The sequence below is a fragment of the Calypte anna genome, chromosome 9, assembly GCF_003957555.1.
Source record: "Calypte anna isolate BGI_N300 chromosome 9, bCalAnn1_v1.p, whole genome shotgun sequence".
NCBI classification, from domain to species: domain Eukaryota; kingdom Metazoa; phylum Chordata; class Aves; order Apodiformes; family Trochilidae; genus Calypte; species Calypte anna.
This window is the reverse complement of record NC_044255.1, coordinates 13038144-13055291: the sequence shown is the minus strand read 5'-3', so window position 1 is coordinate 13055291 and position 17148 is coordinate 13038144. Positions and strand designations below refer to the sequence as shown.

General features: G+C 39.9%; 1 protein-coding gene across 2 annotated transcripts in view; it reads right to left on the bottom strand.

Moving 5' to 3' along the window:
* The window catches only part of ACAP2 (ArfGAP with coiled-coil, ankyrin repeat and PH domains 2), a 58312-nt gene extending 41164 nt beyond the window's left edge, over window positions 1–17148 (bottom strand). For both annotated transcript variants that reach the window (XM_030455972.1, XM_030455973.1), the window contains exons 1-2: window positions 16974–17148; window positions 548–605 (exon numbers count right to left, since the gene is read on the bottom strand). In XM_030455972.1, coding sequence (XP_030311832.1) covers window positions 548–605; window positions 16974–17026 — 111 coding nt within the window. In that variant the 5' untranslated portion in view covers window positions 17027–17148. The remainder of the gene's footprint in view (window positions 1–547; window positions 606–16973) is intronic.

The following is a 17148-nucleotide window of genomic DNA, read 5'->3' as shown; positions in this document are numbered from 1 at the left end:
GCACAAAGCATGGCAAAAAGCAGGATTAATTTTATGGCTCTTAAGTCCTCCAGACAAAATAAGCATATCTATTCTTATCCTTCTGCGACTGTGCTGCAGACTACCAAAGACTTCAGAAAGTATTGACTTTAAATCTCTAAAGCAAAGAGCATCCAGATGTCCTCACAGCATGCAGTTGCCATAAAACATAAGCGTTCAGTGTAGGCACAGCCAACCCCTGGCTTTTAACAACCCACAAGAAAGCTGAATCCATTTGCATGCGGCCCCCACTGTGGGGCTGAGTCACATGAGTGTGAGGGGCCAGAGGGGATTGCACAACCCAACCCTCAGCTGGGGGAGAGATGAGTTCACCCTGGCTCTTGCTGCTCTTATTCAAGCTCAGGTCTCCAGGGCCCCGCTGAGCACTCGACCCAGATCCCTTCCCCCAGCAAGGGCAGAACACTTGGTCGGCAGCCACCGCCTCTTCCCAGCTATGAACTTGGAAATAAAATCCAACCATAACTTCTTATATTTTTCAGAACAAATATTGCTGAATTAAAAAGCTTACCTTGTCAAGTTTCAGTTCCAGTTCTGTCACATCTCCTTCTACCTCTTCTAAAGCTGCCCTGTGTGGTTAAAAAATAGATTCCCATAAAGCTTTACAGAAAAATATGCTGGGACTGGGGGAAGGGGCAGGGACACATTAACTTAACCCATTTATTGCAATCACTGTTCCACCCAAATTTCAACCATGAAACAGCAAAGATTTTAGAAAACTACAAGAACTGCAGAAAATTTTACAGTATAAAAAGCTACATGACTGATAAAACATATAACTTAGTTACAAACATTTCAGATGGAACTTTATTCATCAAGAAGTCTAGATGGCACAGTTGTCAATATCATTTGCCTCTAGAGTAGACTTATTGCAATTTTCAGGCCAGTCAAATTTTACTTGCCAGTGAAAGTTGTTTTCATTAAGCATTTCTAAAGCTTAACTTTTCTGCTGATGTTTCTTTTGACAGCTCCTTCCTTGCTTATCATTACCTGAAAAAATAGACTAAGAAAGGATGATGCCTGGTTCAGAGAGTTCATGAACGCTGCTGTTCCACCAGGCTATTGCCTTGAGAGCTTGAATGTACTCATTTCTGGCAATGAATGCTAAGCTACAAAAATCTATTCAGCTGGGATTTCACATTACAGAGGCTGGGAGGAACAGCTGTATTCCCATCCCTTGCTCCCATCACAGGGCACCTCATTCTTTCAGTCATTCCAGTATTACTGCTCATGGAGCCCCACTGTTCACCAGTAGTTGTCCGCCTTGGGAAAAAAAAGTAACAGGAAGTTTTCTGTAATGCTTGTTGGAAAATTGGATCAGAGACACTTCATATTTCACTCCAACAAAAAAATATTCCTGGAAAAATTGAGACAGGCAGGGAAGTACAATTTGGAGAAGCAGTTTCTTAAGCCAGCTTGACCACTGGGGGGAAAGGACACAGAACCACAGCTTTACTGTCTCTTGCTAATTCCATTCTAGTTCACATGAGTTCAAGCCAAGAACAAAACAAAAACAAACCAAGAATTTGGCCTCAAACTCAGAAAAAGCAGTTTTTACAAGAAAAGTTGTGAAAAACCCCTACCACTGGCTTGCAAGCTTTCAAACATTCAGTATGACATTGCCAGCTTTTTGCAGATTTCACCAACACATAGTTGCATTCCTGTTTCTGTATCTAAGGCATTCCCACAGTTACATCCTAGGTTTTATATCTAAGCACATTCCTGCACAGTTACGTTTTGGCTTCTGCCTCTTCTCCAGCTTCAGACCATGAAGGATTTCAGGCAACATCAATTTCTCTTTTATTTTCTCTATTTTATTTCCTAAATTAACTTTCATTCAAGTGTCTAGAGTTAAATCTTACTTCAGACAGCATTACAGAGAAACAGAATAACAAAACAACCACTAAAGGAAGGAAAAGTATCTCAATATTTAGAATGCAATTTTGTATTCGTTTGTTTATAATGACAGCAAAACCAACTTTTAGTTGTTTCCTTGGCATTAACATAAAAGCATGATTAAGTAGCTTGTTTACAAAACTGCAGGAAGATCTGAAATGAATTTTTTTTAGCGTTTTTAACAAGCAGAGTTCCAGCTCCACGGGGCTTAATGAGCTAAGTCCGAGAGTCAAGATGAAGAAGACATAAAGGAGTTACAGCAAGCAGAATGAACACACTTGTGCTCAATAATTAAAGCCATATGCCAAGGAGGAACTTTTAAGACAGAACAAGTTCAACTGAAAGAGAAGTACAACAGAACAGCTGGCAGAGATATGCGAGAAGGGAGACAGCCCCTCCAACACCTGATTCATCTTCAAATGACCACAAGCCCCAAAACCACCAGGCTAGTTCTTCAGGCTGTTTCCCACCACTGCCATATGATAGCAAAATGATGGAAATCTGGACACTACAGCTGGATGTGGATCAAACAGCTATTAGGTTCCAGCATAGCCCCATTTCAGCTCTTTGTTTCTTTGCATAGAACTGTCTACATTCACTGTTTCCACCACATAAAAACTAGTAGAAGGGTTATTCTCATACAAATATATTCAGAGTATTAGACCAACATTGAATTACAAGCGTAAGAACCACAGGGAGGCTGTCCTCAGCCTATTAGAGTACATACATTAATATATATATATGTGTGTGTATATATATATGTATTAACACTATATAGTCACTGAAATAATTTTCATACTGGATTAGGAAACACTAAGAACAGCTCATCTGAGCTGAACTATGTTAACACTACCCTAGTTCTTACTTTTATATTTTTTTAAGCCACAGAATACAAAGGTGCATTTGTTTCTCTCACACATCTGTGTCAGGAATTACTTGAAGTTCACAGAAAATTGTTGCAATTCTGAGTACATCTCATAGCCACAGCCAAGAGCCAGTCTCCAGCTATAAACACAGGAAGTGGTCATAAAACAGCTGAGGGCCAAGTGCCAGACCTGACATGTAACCAAAAATGTTGCTTCTTAGTGAAGTGGGACCTGGGAGCAGGGTTTGCATCAGGGTGACCTTAGCCAGAAGGTTTTGGCATTAGGAATAAGGATCAAAACTGCCCCAGTGTATGAATCAAAGTCAAACATCTGTGGCTTCCCAATATGTTCAAACACTGTATGGCAAGGCACAAAACCAGAACAGTTACAACTACTTCATGCTTTGTAACAAGAACTCTCAGAAATATGTTTCTCTTCTCTGTTGTTCCTCCTCTCCTCCACCAACCCTCCTAAAACACAGATCAGTTTGCTAAATAAAGTTTCCTGCACAGCTGCAATGCAGAAGAAATACAGGAGATCATGGAAGAAAACTCAAGGCCTGACTTAGCAGCCTTCTTGAATGAAGATGTCACCCATTATGAAGCTCAGCACAGAACAAAAGAAAGCTGAACTCTCTGGTGTGCACCAAAGCAGTCCCATTAAGTGCCCAGTGAAAGACATGCTTCCAGGTTAGGGTACTACAGGGCTCCAAGAATCCCAGGAACCAAACAAGGATGACAGCTGAAGTCCCCTCTGGAAAGAGAATCATTCCCTCTTAGGTCACAAGCTGCAGACAAATGCTAAGGAAATAGCTCAGTTTGGACCAAACCACAATACACTGATGACTGTAATGTCAAGAACACTGTGGCAACAGACAAGTGTTTGCCTGGCCTGTTTACTTTTACAGTGTAAAATGTGACAATGGTCAATGCTTTCAAAGTCAGATATTCAAATCAAATCTGTTAAAGCCACATCCTGCCTTTAGTCTTTCACTCATTTATCATATGCTAGTTTGTGCTTTCACACTGTGTTCCTGTGGGTGAGGAGGCCAGTACCAGTAGGGATTATAAATTAGATGCTGAGAGATACCAAACTGGAATAGTAGAGGGCACTATGGGTAATTAACAATTATTGTCAGTTCTAGAACACATCCCACCATGAAAAAACATTCATAAGAATAAAAGACCATTAATAAGTATTCTTCTATAGTTTGAGGTTGTTTTGGTTTGGCTTTTTTTATTTTTTAAATAAAGGAAGTATAAAGTGTGAATCTTCAATTGACTTCTTGAGTATACTTTCAGAAGAAGAGGAAAAAGTACCCAAAATCAGCTGCTATTCAGACTGGGACTTTTGTATACATTCATGTGTCTGGACCCATAAAAACTGGAACAACAGATTCTCAACATCACAATTTCAACAACATTGCTGCTGAAGTCTTGTGTTCAAATCTTGGAAAGACAGTTTTCCTACTTACACATCATCTGTGCAGAACAGCCCTTCAGTGCACAACTGAACTCGCTGCAGATCTACTGCCCTTTCAACTAACATCCACTACAGTTCAATAGAGTAAAGGTGATATCCAAAACCAGACAAATTATCAATAGCTAAATCAAAGTACACATATTTAAGTACGGTTAACATCCACATTTTCTTTCATTTACTGCTGTATAATTTTGTGGCACCAGCTGTTTGTCAGATGTGTAAATAAAGAAGCACTAACATGCTTCACTGCCAGTAGAGAACAATTCAGCCTCTGAGGAACAGAGAACATTGAACATGAACCAACAAGCAAATGGTAATATGATTAACTCCCCTTTGTCCTCTTCAATTGCATTTTAAACTATAAGGACATTAGGAAAACTGAAAAGCAGTCACAAAGATACATCCAGATCACTAAGTGCAAGGTCAAAGATGGATAAAGCTGGCTTATAACTGGCTAAAGTAGAGAGACTGATAATTCTAACTCTCACGTTAAGTACAAACCCAATACAGATAATAAGTGATCAGCTGCAAAATATCTGTGGTATCACAATTCTAGACTATGCCAAAAATTACCAGGCACTCATGCTATATCTTTGTGCAGTATTAGACTAGAGGTTTCAACTTGTGCTGCCCAGATTCAGATGAAAGGGCAGGCAAGACAGGCAATCCTTTTGATCCCAGTTATCATACTGAAACAAAATTGGTGATGGAGCTGCTTATCAACAGTTCCTGTTAGTGATTGCATTCATGGGTTGTTCCTTTACAGATAATGTCTTTACATCTGTCTTGGTTAAATTTCAGAAGCTTTCTACCAGTGCTTTCCTCTGACTTTCTGAGGTCCTTATGAATGGCAAACCTATCCTTCAGTGTACCAGCTCCTCCTTCCAATCACTGTGTACTTCATTTGATTTCCTTCATCCATAAATAGACATAAAAAGGTATCCAGAGGCATCTGAACCAAAGTACTAACAAGGAACACATTTGATAAATGTACAATGGCATCAGAAAAACAGATTAAAAAAGAAACATGGCATATTGAGGGACAAAGTAGCCACAGACTGAACAATAAGGCCTAATAACCTTGGATAACAGCATGGATACATACAAGAAGAGTTTTATAATTTCTAAGATGTGTCATGACCATTAATATGGTCTGAAGAAAGAACGTTGTTGCAGCTTGTCACAGAGTCAATTGATGTCTTGCTTTGGCACTACAGAGATTTTTCCCTGCTGGCACAAAGCCCTTCCATGCTGAGGAACAAATGATGAAATGCCCTGACATGCCGGGATAAACTTCCTCAGTCATGGTACTCCTTACATTATTACTTCTTCAGTCATTGCCACAAAATGCTTTCTCAATAGCTTGGAAGTTTTACAAGAACAGCAGGACTTTGAATCAGAAGTGTGACATTCTCTGTACCTTCACCTCAAAATCTAAGAAATTTTCCATGAGCTTGGTGGATTGAAATATGAAAATGTATTTCCCAAACTGAAGATCATCATGCTGATGAATAAGCTAAGTATTTTTCAGGTCTATGTCAAGCACTACCCATATTTCAAATTTTTGCAAAGAAACAAGAATCAGGTCCTCAGTATTAGGAGAGTCCTCCCAAGTCAGACTTCTCCTCTTTTTAAGGAAATGAAAAAACACAAGGCTATTTATTGAATGTACTTAATGATTAAAGCAAAAGTCTGCCTGTTGGTACCAGTTTAAGATCCTCTCCACCTACAAAGTTCAGTTCATGCCCACGAATTTGTATGGGGTTTGATATAACAAAGCAACAGAACAAATCCCTTCAAGACGCATGCTTCGCTTGATTTGTTCCTTACTGTGAGACTACATATGGCTCAAAAGATAATAAGCATTACAGTCAAATCAGTCTTCTATTGCACTCTATGTATATGGTTGAAAAATCACCACTAAATTTGCAGTAGAACATATGTATCATTTACAGTCTGTAAGGACATTTGTGATACCTGCTGGGCCCAAATTCTTGAGTTTTTTTCTCTCATTATTTTTCCAGTAAATTACTAGAAATGTCCACCAGTGTTCATTTCCAAGTAATTTTAATATTTTTCCCATAAGTTTTTTACCCCAGGAGAGAGTAACAACCAGTAATTCTAAATAGATTATCAACTCTTTTCTTCCACAAAGATTTTGATAAGCAGGATTTTCTTAATTTTTCAGCTTGTGTGTTTTATTCATTGTGTGTTCATTCTGTACATAGCTGTTAACAAGGTGGGGATTCAATGTTGACCATGAAGGTTTCACAGATTCAGGTAAAAATGCTACACCTCCCAACACCTGTCCTGCACAACTTTGACTACTAATTCCAACATCAAGAATAAGACAAAAGCTTTTTAGGAGGCCATACTGCTAGACAAGAATGTAGGAGTACAGTATGGAGATGCTGAGGAAAAAAAAAAAAAGCAACCTCTAGAAACTGATGGTACTGTGCATAATCTTGTTGCTGAAAAATTGCAAACATCACGGGGCTGCTTTAATCTTTTACATCTCAGGAACTACCCAAGAGCTTGAACACAGAAGCAGAAGAAGGAATGAAGGACTTCAACATTTGGAATCTCAAATATGTGGTAAGGTCAGGAGGTAGAACTATAAATATAACCATCAAGCAACCAACTCCAAAAGATCCAAGACAGGACAACCTTGCACCTAAACACAACAGCCTAACTTACTAGCCTCAAGATCTCATCAGCTCTCAACAATTCCAGTTATATCAGGTAGATCATCTTTACAAAAAGAGGAAACTTTCAGATATCATATGAAGTCTGAGACCTCAGCATGTATTTACCCTTTTTTTCTATTTCAGAAGCTGAATATTTTGGTAATATGCTTTCACAAAAATCACAATGTTCTGACAGTCAAAAGGGATTGTAGCTTTGTTGCAATAAACAAATTCATAACTTGAATTTTTTTTAAATTTTTTGTTCATCTATTAGGTACATACACACACATACATCTCACACTCAGTATCCCAAGTGCATTTTACATGCAAATTAATAGTTGTATTGTGTAGCTTTATTGTTCTTCATATTGCAAAGAAAGTCTTTGTTTGCCCTTTATGCCTCTGCCTTAAGCAGCCAGTCAGATGAATCCAACCTCAAGGTAGCAGAATACATAACCAACAGGGTAAGAAAAGAGAGAAATGCAGCATATTATTGTTTTCCTCAAATTTACTGCTTTCACATTTGGAAGAAAAAATCTCCTTTCTTCTTCAATTCTCTCATGTGATAATGGGTGATGCAGCAAAGAATAAGTACTTGGAATATTATAAACAGAACAGCCCTCACTCCCCCCCCCCAAAAAAAAAAACAAAAAACCAAACCAAACAAAAAAAAAACCCCAACAGAACACAAAATGCATATGGTACACCCACAGCCCTGGAAAAAGTTTAAATAGTCTTTGGGTACATTTAGTATCTTTTTCTCCCACTAGTTTTAGTCATCAAGAGATTTTTAAAAGACCCAGGGCTCTCATTCATCTATCAATGCTAACTGCAGGTAAGCTCCCTCTCAACCAAACAGCAGTTTAGATATCTTTCATTAGCTACATACTATTCACCTCAAATCAACTGCAAATATTTTCAAATAAAATACTGATCTTGCAAGATCAATAGTTATGATATAGCAGATATATTTCAAGAGTAGGCACATCTAACACTTCATCTCGTAATTTTTTATCATTCACTTTGGGATAAATCAAGTAGGATAGAATAAACAGGCAGATTTATCCTTCAAAATCAAGATACCTGACAAAAGAAAACACTCCAGGAAGGTACACTAGTATTTTAAAAATCATTCTCCACAAACCAGATAGTCTTTTGGAGAAAAATCCTTCAAGGAGAGTATGCGCGTGTGTGTATATTTTATAAACAGACTCCAGTTTAGCAGCACACCAATTCAGCCAGAAGTAGCATCCTCAATGGAACAGAGAATCCTCAGCCATCTTGAACATATATCCCCAATAACAACCCTGACTGTCAAAGCCAATATATTTTTTCTGTTCTTATAGTAAGCTTCATACAATCAAACACTGATATCTACACACAGATACCCGAGTTAGTCATCTAAATCAGCTCTGGAAACTATAGAGTAGAAACACACTAAAAGCAGGGTGCAGTTCACCTTATCCTGACATATGGCTAAAACAAAAAACTTGGAATATCCACTTGGGATACAATTATTAATCCTCATTAGTATTTGAAGCAGCCTAAGCTAAGATCAGCCTTAAGACAAGATGGCTACACAGTAGATGAGATGAGCTATACTCTTCCTGTATACACACACACACACACACAGGCAGGAACTCCAACCAACTTACATGAATGCTAAAAGTCTAGGGAAGATAAGATATAAAAAACAATTCCAGTTGAGCAGTTAGTTTTTCATGCCTTCTGCTAGTCCCAGTTAAAAATCACAAAGCTCAACACTACTCCACCCGAGTTATTTTTCATCTTCACCCACCCAGCTCTTACTCTCAGGTCATCTAAAGTATATTAGCAACAGCATTTTACAGAAAACCAATGATGTTGTGATAACATAACATGTTCTTTACATTAAAGGTCACAAGAAGAATCCAGTCAAATTGAGAGCCTGTCTACTTTCATGATGTACTCTAAATAAAAAATAAAAAAAAAAACCCTCACACGCAAGCTGAACCTTTTTATCTCACCAATAACCAACATTCAATCTGCCTCTGCCAAATGATGAGCAATTATAGCAGCAAGGGAAACACTGGAGAGATGGAGTCTAAGAAGGCATCAGAGGGTGGGACTGGTCTCCTGGCACCAGCTCACACCAGTCACCAGCTCAGTGCAAAGCAGCCAAGGGAGCCCTGAACACAGCTGGGATCACTGCAGTGGAGAGGAAGCCGGGAGAGACTCAGTGACCCCCTGGGTAGAGACTGTGGAGCAGAAAACAAAGCCCCATCTCCCAGATCAAATTCCACCCATCTGGTTTGTCAGGCAGAAGGGATGACATTCACAGCCAGAAGTCAGGCTCTGGTAACACATCTTTGCTTTGTACAAAGGAGTGAATTAAGACTCAAATTTAAATCCACAAGACATCATTCTAAACACTGGTACACAAAAATCTGTTACCTGATCCACAGTATTACAGAAGTGATGCTGTTTTTTGAAATAATTGCAATTATTAATAATTAAAGACTGGGATATTTAAAATACACAGATATGTTGACTGTGTTCTATCTCCACATGCTCCTACTTCAATTAACATCTGGCAAACAGAAAGATGGAAATCTGGAATTCTCTTGCACTGAACTTGTTTTCTTTAAAATTTTGTTAGCCAGAATTAACCACTACATATAGCTTCTCCAATTTCTCTTTGTATTATATCCAGATTAAAAGAAAAAAACATTTTGCAACTTTAGAAACTTCAAAATCACATTGTACAAACTGATCACTAGCTCTTTTGTTTATTCATCGAAAATTGTTGGCAGAGGTCTTCCTTTAATTACTGTTACTGAAATTTATGAAAAGAAAAAAGTAATTTGTCTGTGTGCGCACTGACTATTGCTAAATTATCTCATGCAAAACCACAACACACCTATTTAAATCCCTATTACCAGACTTATGAACTCTAAAATATTCAAAAGCATTTTGTCTGCATACCGTAGAGTCAAAAAATCTCTAATTTAGAATATCAAACCAGAAGCCTGATTCACAGAAAAGTTCATGCCACACAAGCAATTTCACCTGCCCTATGACAGTTTTCTCCTCTGTTCATAACCTCCTCTCATTCATAGAACACTTGAAGGTACTATTTTACACTAAATAATTTTCTTAGTCAATTCTTGTGTCTTATCAGTTTCAAAATGTCCACAGGGCATCATCCCATAGATTTTATTTCTCCTCTACACAGGCATAAGTTATGCACAGTGGACCAAAACAAAATAACTGATTTACCTTACATTAGTTTCCTGCCCATGTAAATATAAGGCAGTGTAAACCAGAAGTAATCACACAAGGTTTTTTGGTGTGTTTTGAGGTTGGTTTTGTTTTATTTTGTATTCCTAATTCCCTTATGACACTTGTGTGTTTGCATCTCTTCGAGATGCCAAACTAATTGATTTAGGTAGAAAGGCCTGCATCAAAACCCAGTCAAAGGGGTTTTGGCACTGTAAACTATAATTTCTGTAGTCAATGAAAATAAAGATATTTTGACTGAAGTACAGAATGGTAGGGGTTTGAAGGGACCTCTAGAGATCATCTAGTCCAACCTCCATCCTAGAGCAGGATCCCTTAGAGCAGATTACACAGGAACACATCCAGGTAGGTTTTCTCATGTCTCCAGGCATGGAGATCCCATAACCTCTCTAGGCAATTTGTTCCAGTGCTGTTACCCTCAGAGTAAAGAGGTATTTTCTCATATTCAGGTTAAATCTTCAGTGTTCCAGTTTGTGACCACTACCCCTTGTTCTGTCACTGGACACCACAGAGAAAAGTCTGACCCCATCCTCCTGACACTCACCCTTCAGATATTTATAAACATTGATGAGATCCTTCAGACCCATTTTCTACAATCTAAGCATGGATTTATCAGGATAAAGTTGGCTTTGGGAACTTTTTAGAACATTTTCCTATAGAAAAAATAACCAGTAACTTATGTTTAAAATCATATTGTTCACTGCATGAAGTAAGAACAGGAAAATGCTGACTCTAAATAACACATTTCTGAGTACAAGGTTGTCAGGAAGTTAAACCTGAAAAAGAGATGAGAGGACACTATGCTAACATAGCTATATCAGCACATTTGCTATTTGGTGGTCACCTATTTCACAAATGCATCCTGGAAAAAACAAAGCTACTCCAAAACCACCAAGTCCAAGATAGACAGATTTCTATCTCACAGAAGCCACCTTCCTAACAAATGTTTTGTTTACTAACCCTGCTTTCCAGAGATGTTACCGTTGATATTATGCCCCCCCCCAAATATTAAAACTATCATCTTCATAACTTCAATAATTAATTTAATTACATGAGATGTGCTAAGCCAACATAAATGAAATACTCCAAGCTAAAGAAGCAAACCTATTCAAATCTGCATTTAAAACTTAAATGACTGTTAGAGCTTGTATAATTATAGTTACACTGTGCACACTCATGCAGTAAATAAGCCATCTTTCTAATTCTGCAACTGAATCATTAAAGATCATCACTTGCTTAATTAATATCAGTTCTTCAACAACTGATCCTGTTGCTGTGCTACAGCAACATTACAATAGCCAGCAGATTCTGCAACTGCTTCTACTCTAAGATCCCTTCTCAGTGTGTGGGTTTTTTCAAACATTGCCAGATAAAAACCTAAAAAGACAAAACCAAGGAAAGTAACATTCTCAGTTCCTATTAGCAATTTCAGATAAAGTTAAGATTTTTCAGTTTGCTGGTACGTAACATAAATCATAATCAAACAAAGAAGCAATCATGGTCACTATTAAAAAAACTCTATGCTTTTTAATTTAAGACAGCCAACTTTTTATTTATTATTATTGAAACTATTTAGGTGCACTAACAAAATCAAGACAGCCGAATTTCACAACACACTTCTCTAATCGCCATTAGGAAGGAATGTAAAATTTATTATATTTGAAAATCTTTAGAAGATTTCAATGTGCGAGATTTTCATGAAGAGAGGGATCTTCAATGAAACTTCTTTACTATGATGACCCTAGAAGAAAACAAACATTGAGTCCTATCTCCCAATACATTTCCCTCTCTTTAGGTAGTCATAGATTTATCATTGGCCAGAACAGATAATTCATCGTAATCTCCACAAAGCAAAGAATTAGAAATCTAGAAATAGAAGCACTCTGTTAAACTACCTCCAGGCCCTTAGCAGTATGGAGAGAGATGCTGTACACCTGTAACTCAGCAGCATCCTGGTAAGACTGTCCTCCATATCACTACACTTCAGCTATGAAAAGTGCTGTTCTACAATCACATACTGGAAACCATAAGCATAAAACCCATGTAACTATAAAAAATGATACATGCAAACTTACAAAAAAGCTTTGGTAGCTCTCTCTTTCAACTTCCTGTATCTTTCTTTTTCTATTCTTCTGCAATATCTTCCACTCTGCCCTGCCAACTAAGCTATAAACTTGCTTCTCAATTCTAAGCACCAAGGGCAGGAAGTCCATACCAAAGATTTCTTTGGAAATTCCTCCTAGAATAGCCAGGTAAATCTGATCAAAATAAACAAGTTTTGTATGCAGACACATACCTCTTAACACCTTAAGTGTGGCTGAGTTTACCCAGGTAACCAGCCTCATTGATTTCAGCAGTACCACAGTACCACAACCACACACAGACTAATCATGCTGCAAACCCATGCTGCATAATTTTAGTTTACTCACTGCTGGCAGTGCTGTAAGGCAGCAGGTCAGGCAGCAGACTGCACTGCAGCACTGTGCCTGCTGGAAGTCAACACAGAGGGGACAAATTCACTGATGCTCCAATTTAGAAATTTGCTTCAGAAAGTACTAAGCACACAAAAGTACTTGGGTTAGGCACGTAAGATAATTTCTCTGACTACTGAACAAGACCTATTACAAATCAGTTAAATAAGTCACTTTCTAATATTACTGGTATTTTAAAGTGACTTAACAGTCTTAATGACGAAACATGTTTTAGCCATTAAACTTTGGTTACACATTACTAAAGAAGAGAGAAAATAAAAGCAAGCCATAAAAGTGGCATGAGTGCCCTATTGAGGTACTCCCTATCTAAGGGTGAGGGGCAGTTCAAACGGCCCCACTTGGACCAGAATCAGAGTCAGAGGGCAAGAAAACCAGCACAGGCACCAGAGAACTTCAGTGACAAGCCACACTCACCCAGCAGGCTGGCCTGCAGAAAGCAGTGCTTTAGTTCACTCCAAATGAAAGACACCCCAGAAAAGTCCCACGAAAGGGAATACACTATAACCACCAGTTCTACCTAGAAACTACCAATTATAAACTTCAACTGAGAATGGTAATTGGTAACAGTTTCATTTATATTCAACTACTTCATACACCCATCATCTGTTCTGCAGCTGGGGTCTCAGAAAGTGAATACAAAATTAAATTTTAAATATTTTAAACTAAACTTCAACAACAGTGGACAGAAAAGGACAAAAATTCTCAAAAATACACAGCTTTTTACTGATGCATTTTTTAAAGACTGGAACTGGCTGAAGGTTTTTTCTTACACTGCACGCATCAGAAGCAACAGATTTTTGCTTTTTCTATTATTTATAAAGATTATTACCCATTACTTACTGCAGATATATTTCCACACCACTTAAGACTTGCTTCTCATTTCTAAACATTTAGGTTCAGAGTGATTCACGTGGCTGTTACTATGCATACCTCGTTCATTAAAACGTTCTTAGTTACAAGCAGAAAAAAATGAAAGCGTGAAGTCAACGTAAAAGCCTGTACCACTAAACTCTGAAACTGAAATTCTTATTGCCTAAAGATGATTAGAAAGTGTTATTTCATAATACTATTTGTATATCAAAAACCCACTCCAGGAATTCTTGCCAGCACAGCTCAGTTCTTACTACTCAAGGACTGCTGCTAGGCCCCTCCCCAAGCAACTTCTTCATTTGATGGGAAGTCCCTGACACACTGTAAGAAAACTGCAAACCCATTTCCTTGTTAGATCTTTGGTCTCTCCGTGCTTTAAAAGAGGGAGTCATGAAGGAAAAGCATGTGATTTGAGCAAGTTGATTTTCAAACTAGGTTTAAATGCCCTTTCCCATTAACCATTTCAAAATCAGTTTCTAAACCCAAAGTTTCCAACCCCACACTGATCTGGTATGCCACATGTTTACAACTCTGGTGATGGAAAGCCACCATTGCTGCAGGTTTTATAATGCAAAGATTTATTTATCTACTGACACAAAAAAAGACATGCCTTACTATGAAATGACCCACCATACTTCTGACATGAATCTTTATAAGCATTATTATCTAATCTTTATCAGTAACTCAACAACAAGCACCCCTGCTCCCTTCATATGCATTTTAAGCAAGGAAACCTTTATTCCTTTGATATGGCTAACTATGATATTCCAAATTACATCTTAAAGCCAAAAGAAATCAACACAAACTTAAAGAAAAACAGATAAGCATGAAAGCCATGTGTCTGAGGCTGTGTGCAGTAGCACGTTTGAAATTATTTAATTAAGTATCTCCCTGTGAAAACAGGGATTTAGTGACTAAGGAACTCTGATTCACCCACGTCCTTCCAGTTCTCTCTACAACTATGAAAAAGTAAACTATGACATTTCTATGAACTATATGCCTCCCAACAGGTTTATTTAACTGCTCCAACAGGTATACTGAGGAGAAGGACAGAGACTACACCCACCTGTTCAACAAGGTCTAGAGAAAGCTACACTTCTGCTTCACTGTAAGATAAGGAACACAGCACAGGACAGTGCTGGATGCCCACACTAGTTCCTCCAAAAACACTAGGACTTTGCAATGACCTTGTTCTACACTATCCCTTAATAAAACCCCGTCAGTAAACTTTATTTAGAAGGTTTTAAGTATTTGGTTTAGATAATTCATACAAACAGGAAGAATGACCGAAGTTAAAATGGCAAATACTTACAACTAATAACAAAAGATAAAAACTTTTCTCAGAAACACTAAAGAATTTTTACTTCATGATTTTAACCACTTCCTGCCAGTTAAAGTTTGGCAGGATGTTTTGGTGGTATCAAGTCATTACACCATAAGGTTTTCTGCAATTTCTTCAAAGGTAGTAGTACCAGAAACTGTTAGAAAGATCACTATGTGCTAGAAGATTCTGACAGTGGGTTTTCTGCAGCTTCTCTCCTTGAAGAAAAGGAATTGAGGAGAAAAAGAACTATACAAAATGAGTTCAAATGAACAACTATGTCTTAACTTGAAAAGACAGCAGCACACTTCAACTCACAAATTTTAGTCACAGTATCTTGTGCTCTCAAGTTCATTCTATACTTCATCTGGTATCAATAATTAAAAAAACAGCACAACAAAATTCTATTTAATGGCACAGTGCTATTGTTAGATTAAGCCAATCTAAAACTACATTGTCAAACAGGATGGAAACACATTACACATAATTTTGCCAGAAAGTACAATTACTAGCTTGTATGTCCATTTCAGTATAAAGTTCTGTGGAACAGCTAAGCCTATGTAAAAGCTCCCTCCTGCCTCAGAGCTAGTCCTGCTCTTCAGTGTTTTCATCTAGCCTTGCTTCTGGCAGTTAAGTTTCCCATTCCTCCTCCCCATAAGCTTTAGTGGTTTTCAGACCCCTTGCAATGCTGACTCAACTCACTAACCTAGCAGAAAACCACCCAGTCTCTTCTGCCAGGGCAGCTGGCTCATTGAAGGGTCCAACAATGCAAGTCACGGTCACCATAAAAAACTGTGGCAGAAGCAGCCAGGGACAAGCTGGCAGCATGCACAGGAGCAAAGGAGGGAAGAACAGGAACTCCAGCTTCTGCCAGGGCTAAGCCATTCAAACCTTCTCCAACTTCCTCCCCATCCCAGAACCACACGATTGCTAAAGCCGACACAAAGAGGAGGCGTGAACACAGAGCCAGAGACCAGAGGAAGGGCAGGACTGTTTCCCTCAGCAGCCAGAGCTCACCCTGTCTGCACTAACCACAGAGCCACAGACTCACCAAACACGAGCTCAGCAGTGACACATCACATCCACTCACCAAGCTGTTTGCCTCTCCACCAGCTAGCAGGATGACACCAGGCACAGAAAGCAGGCCTGAGTGCACAGACCAGCCGTGCATCCAACAGAAGGGTGGGATTATGTTGAGTAGATACAAATGCAAAAAATACAGAGAGAATGAGAAAAAAAAGCACGGGAAAGATGAAGGGGAAAGTTGCCCAACATAAGAAGAAGTAAGCCTCCAGCAACAACAAACAAACGGTTACTCAAGGAGGTAAAAAAAAAAAGAATACACGCATAGGCCTGACAACAGGAAGTAAAGTTATACTGAGCTGGTTTGGTACTGGCACCCTAATAGTGGGCAGATTCAACAGGTAGGAGACACTGGGAGCTGAAGTGTGAGCAAAGCTCTGAAGAGCCACAGATGACCCAGAAGGGAGTTCACACTCCTGAGCCTAAGCAGGCACTGATTGCTTCAGCGGCTGAAGCTTCCCTGGAGCAGCTGCTTGCACCCCACAGCCCCGCTCAAATGCGACTGACCCCAGGACTGCCTCCGCATGATCCCAGACCCCGCGCTGCCCACCCAGCCTCACAGACTGCTCACGTTGCTCCTTTTCCGGGCACTTTCGACCTCCCCCTCAGAGCCCCCTATCCCCCAGCAGGCCCCGTGTCCTGCAGAGCCCCACAACAGCTCCTTCCTCACACACGCCCGCGACAGCCCTCCCCACACGCTGCCTCTCTCCCCCACGCTCCCCGCATCCCGTGTACCACCCGTCCCACATAAACACCTCCCCACAGCAGCCCAACCCGCCCCTCAGAGCCGGCTGCCCACCGCTCGCCGCCTGTCAGCCCCCGGGGCCCACAGATCCCGTCCCCGCAGCCCCTCCCCGCCTGCGGCGCGGCCTGTCACCCCTCAGACACCCACCCTGCTCCTTGGCCCGCCCCCCCCCAGCACGATGCCGCGGCCCTGTCTCCCCACACGACCCCGGATCACCTGAAGCGCGGCGAGTCCTTCAGGCACTCCTCGAAGTCCACGGTCACCTTCATCCTCCCCTGCGGCGGGGCGCGCCGCTGCCTCCGCTGCTGTAGCTGCTGGCGCTGGCGGCGGTGGGGCGGCCCGAGGTGAGGGAAGCCGGAGCCGAAGGCCGGCCGCCAGGCGGGGCTGGGCC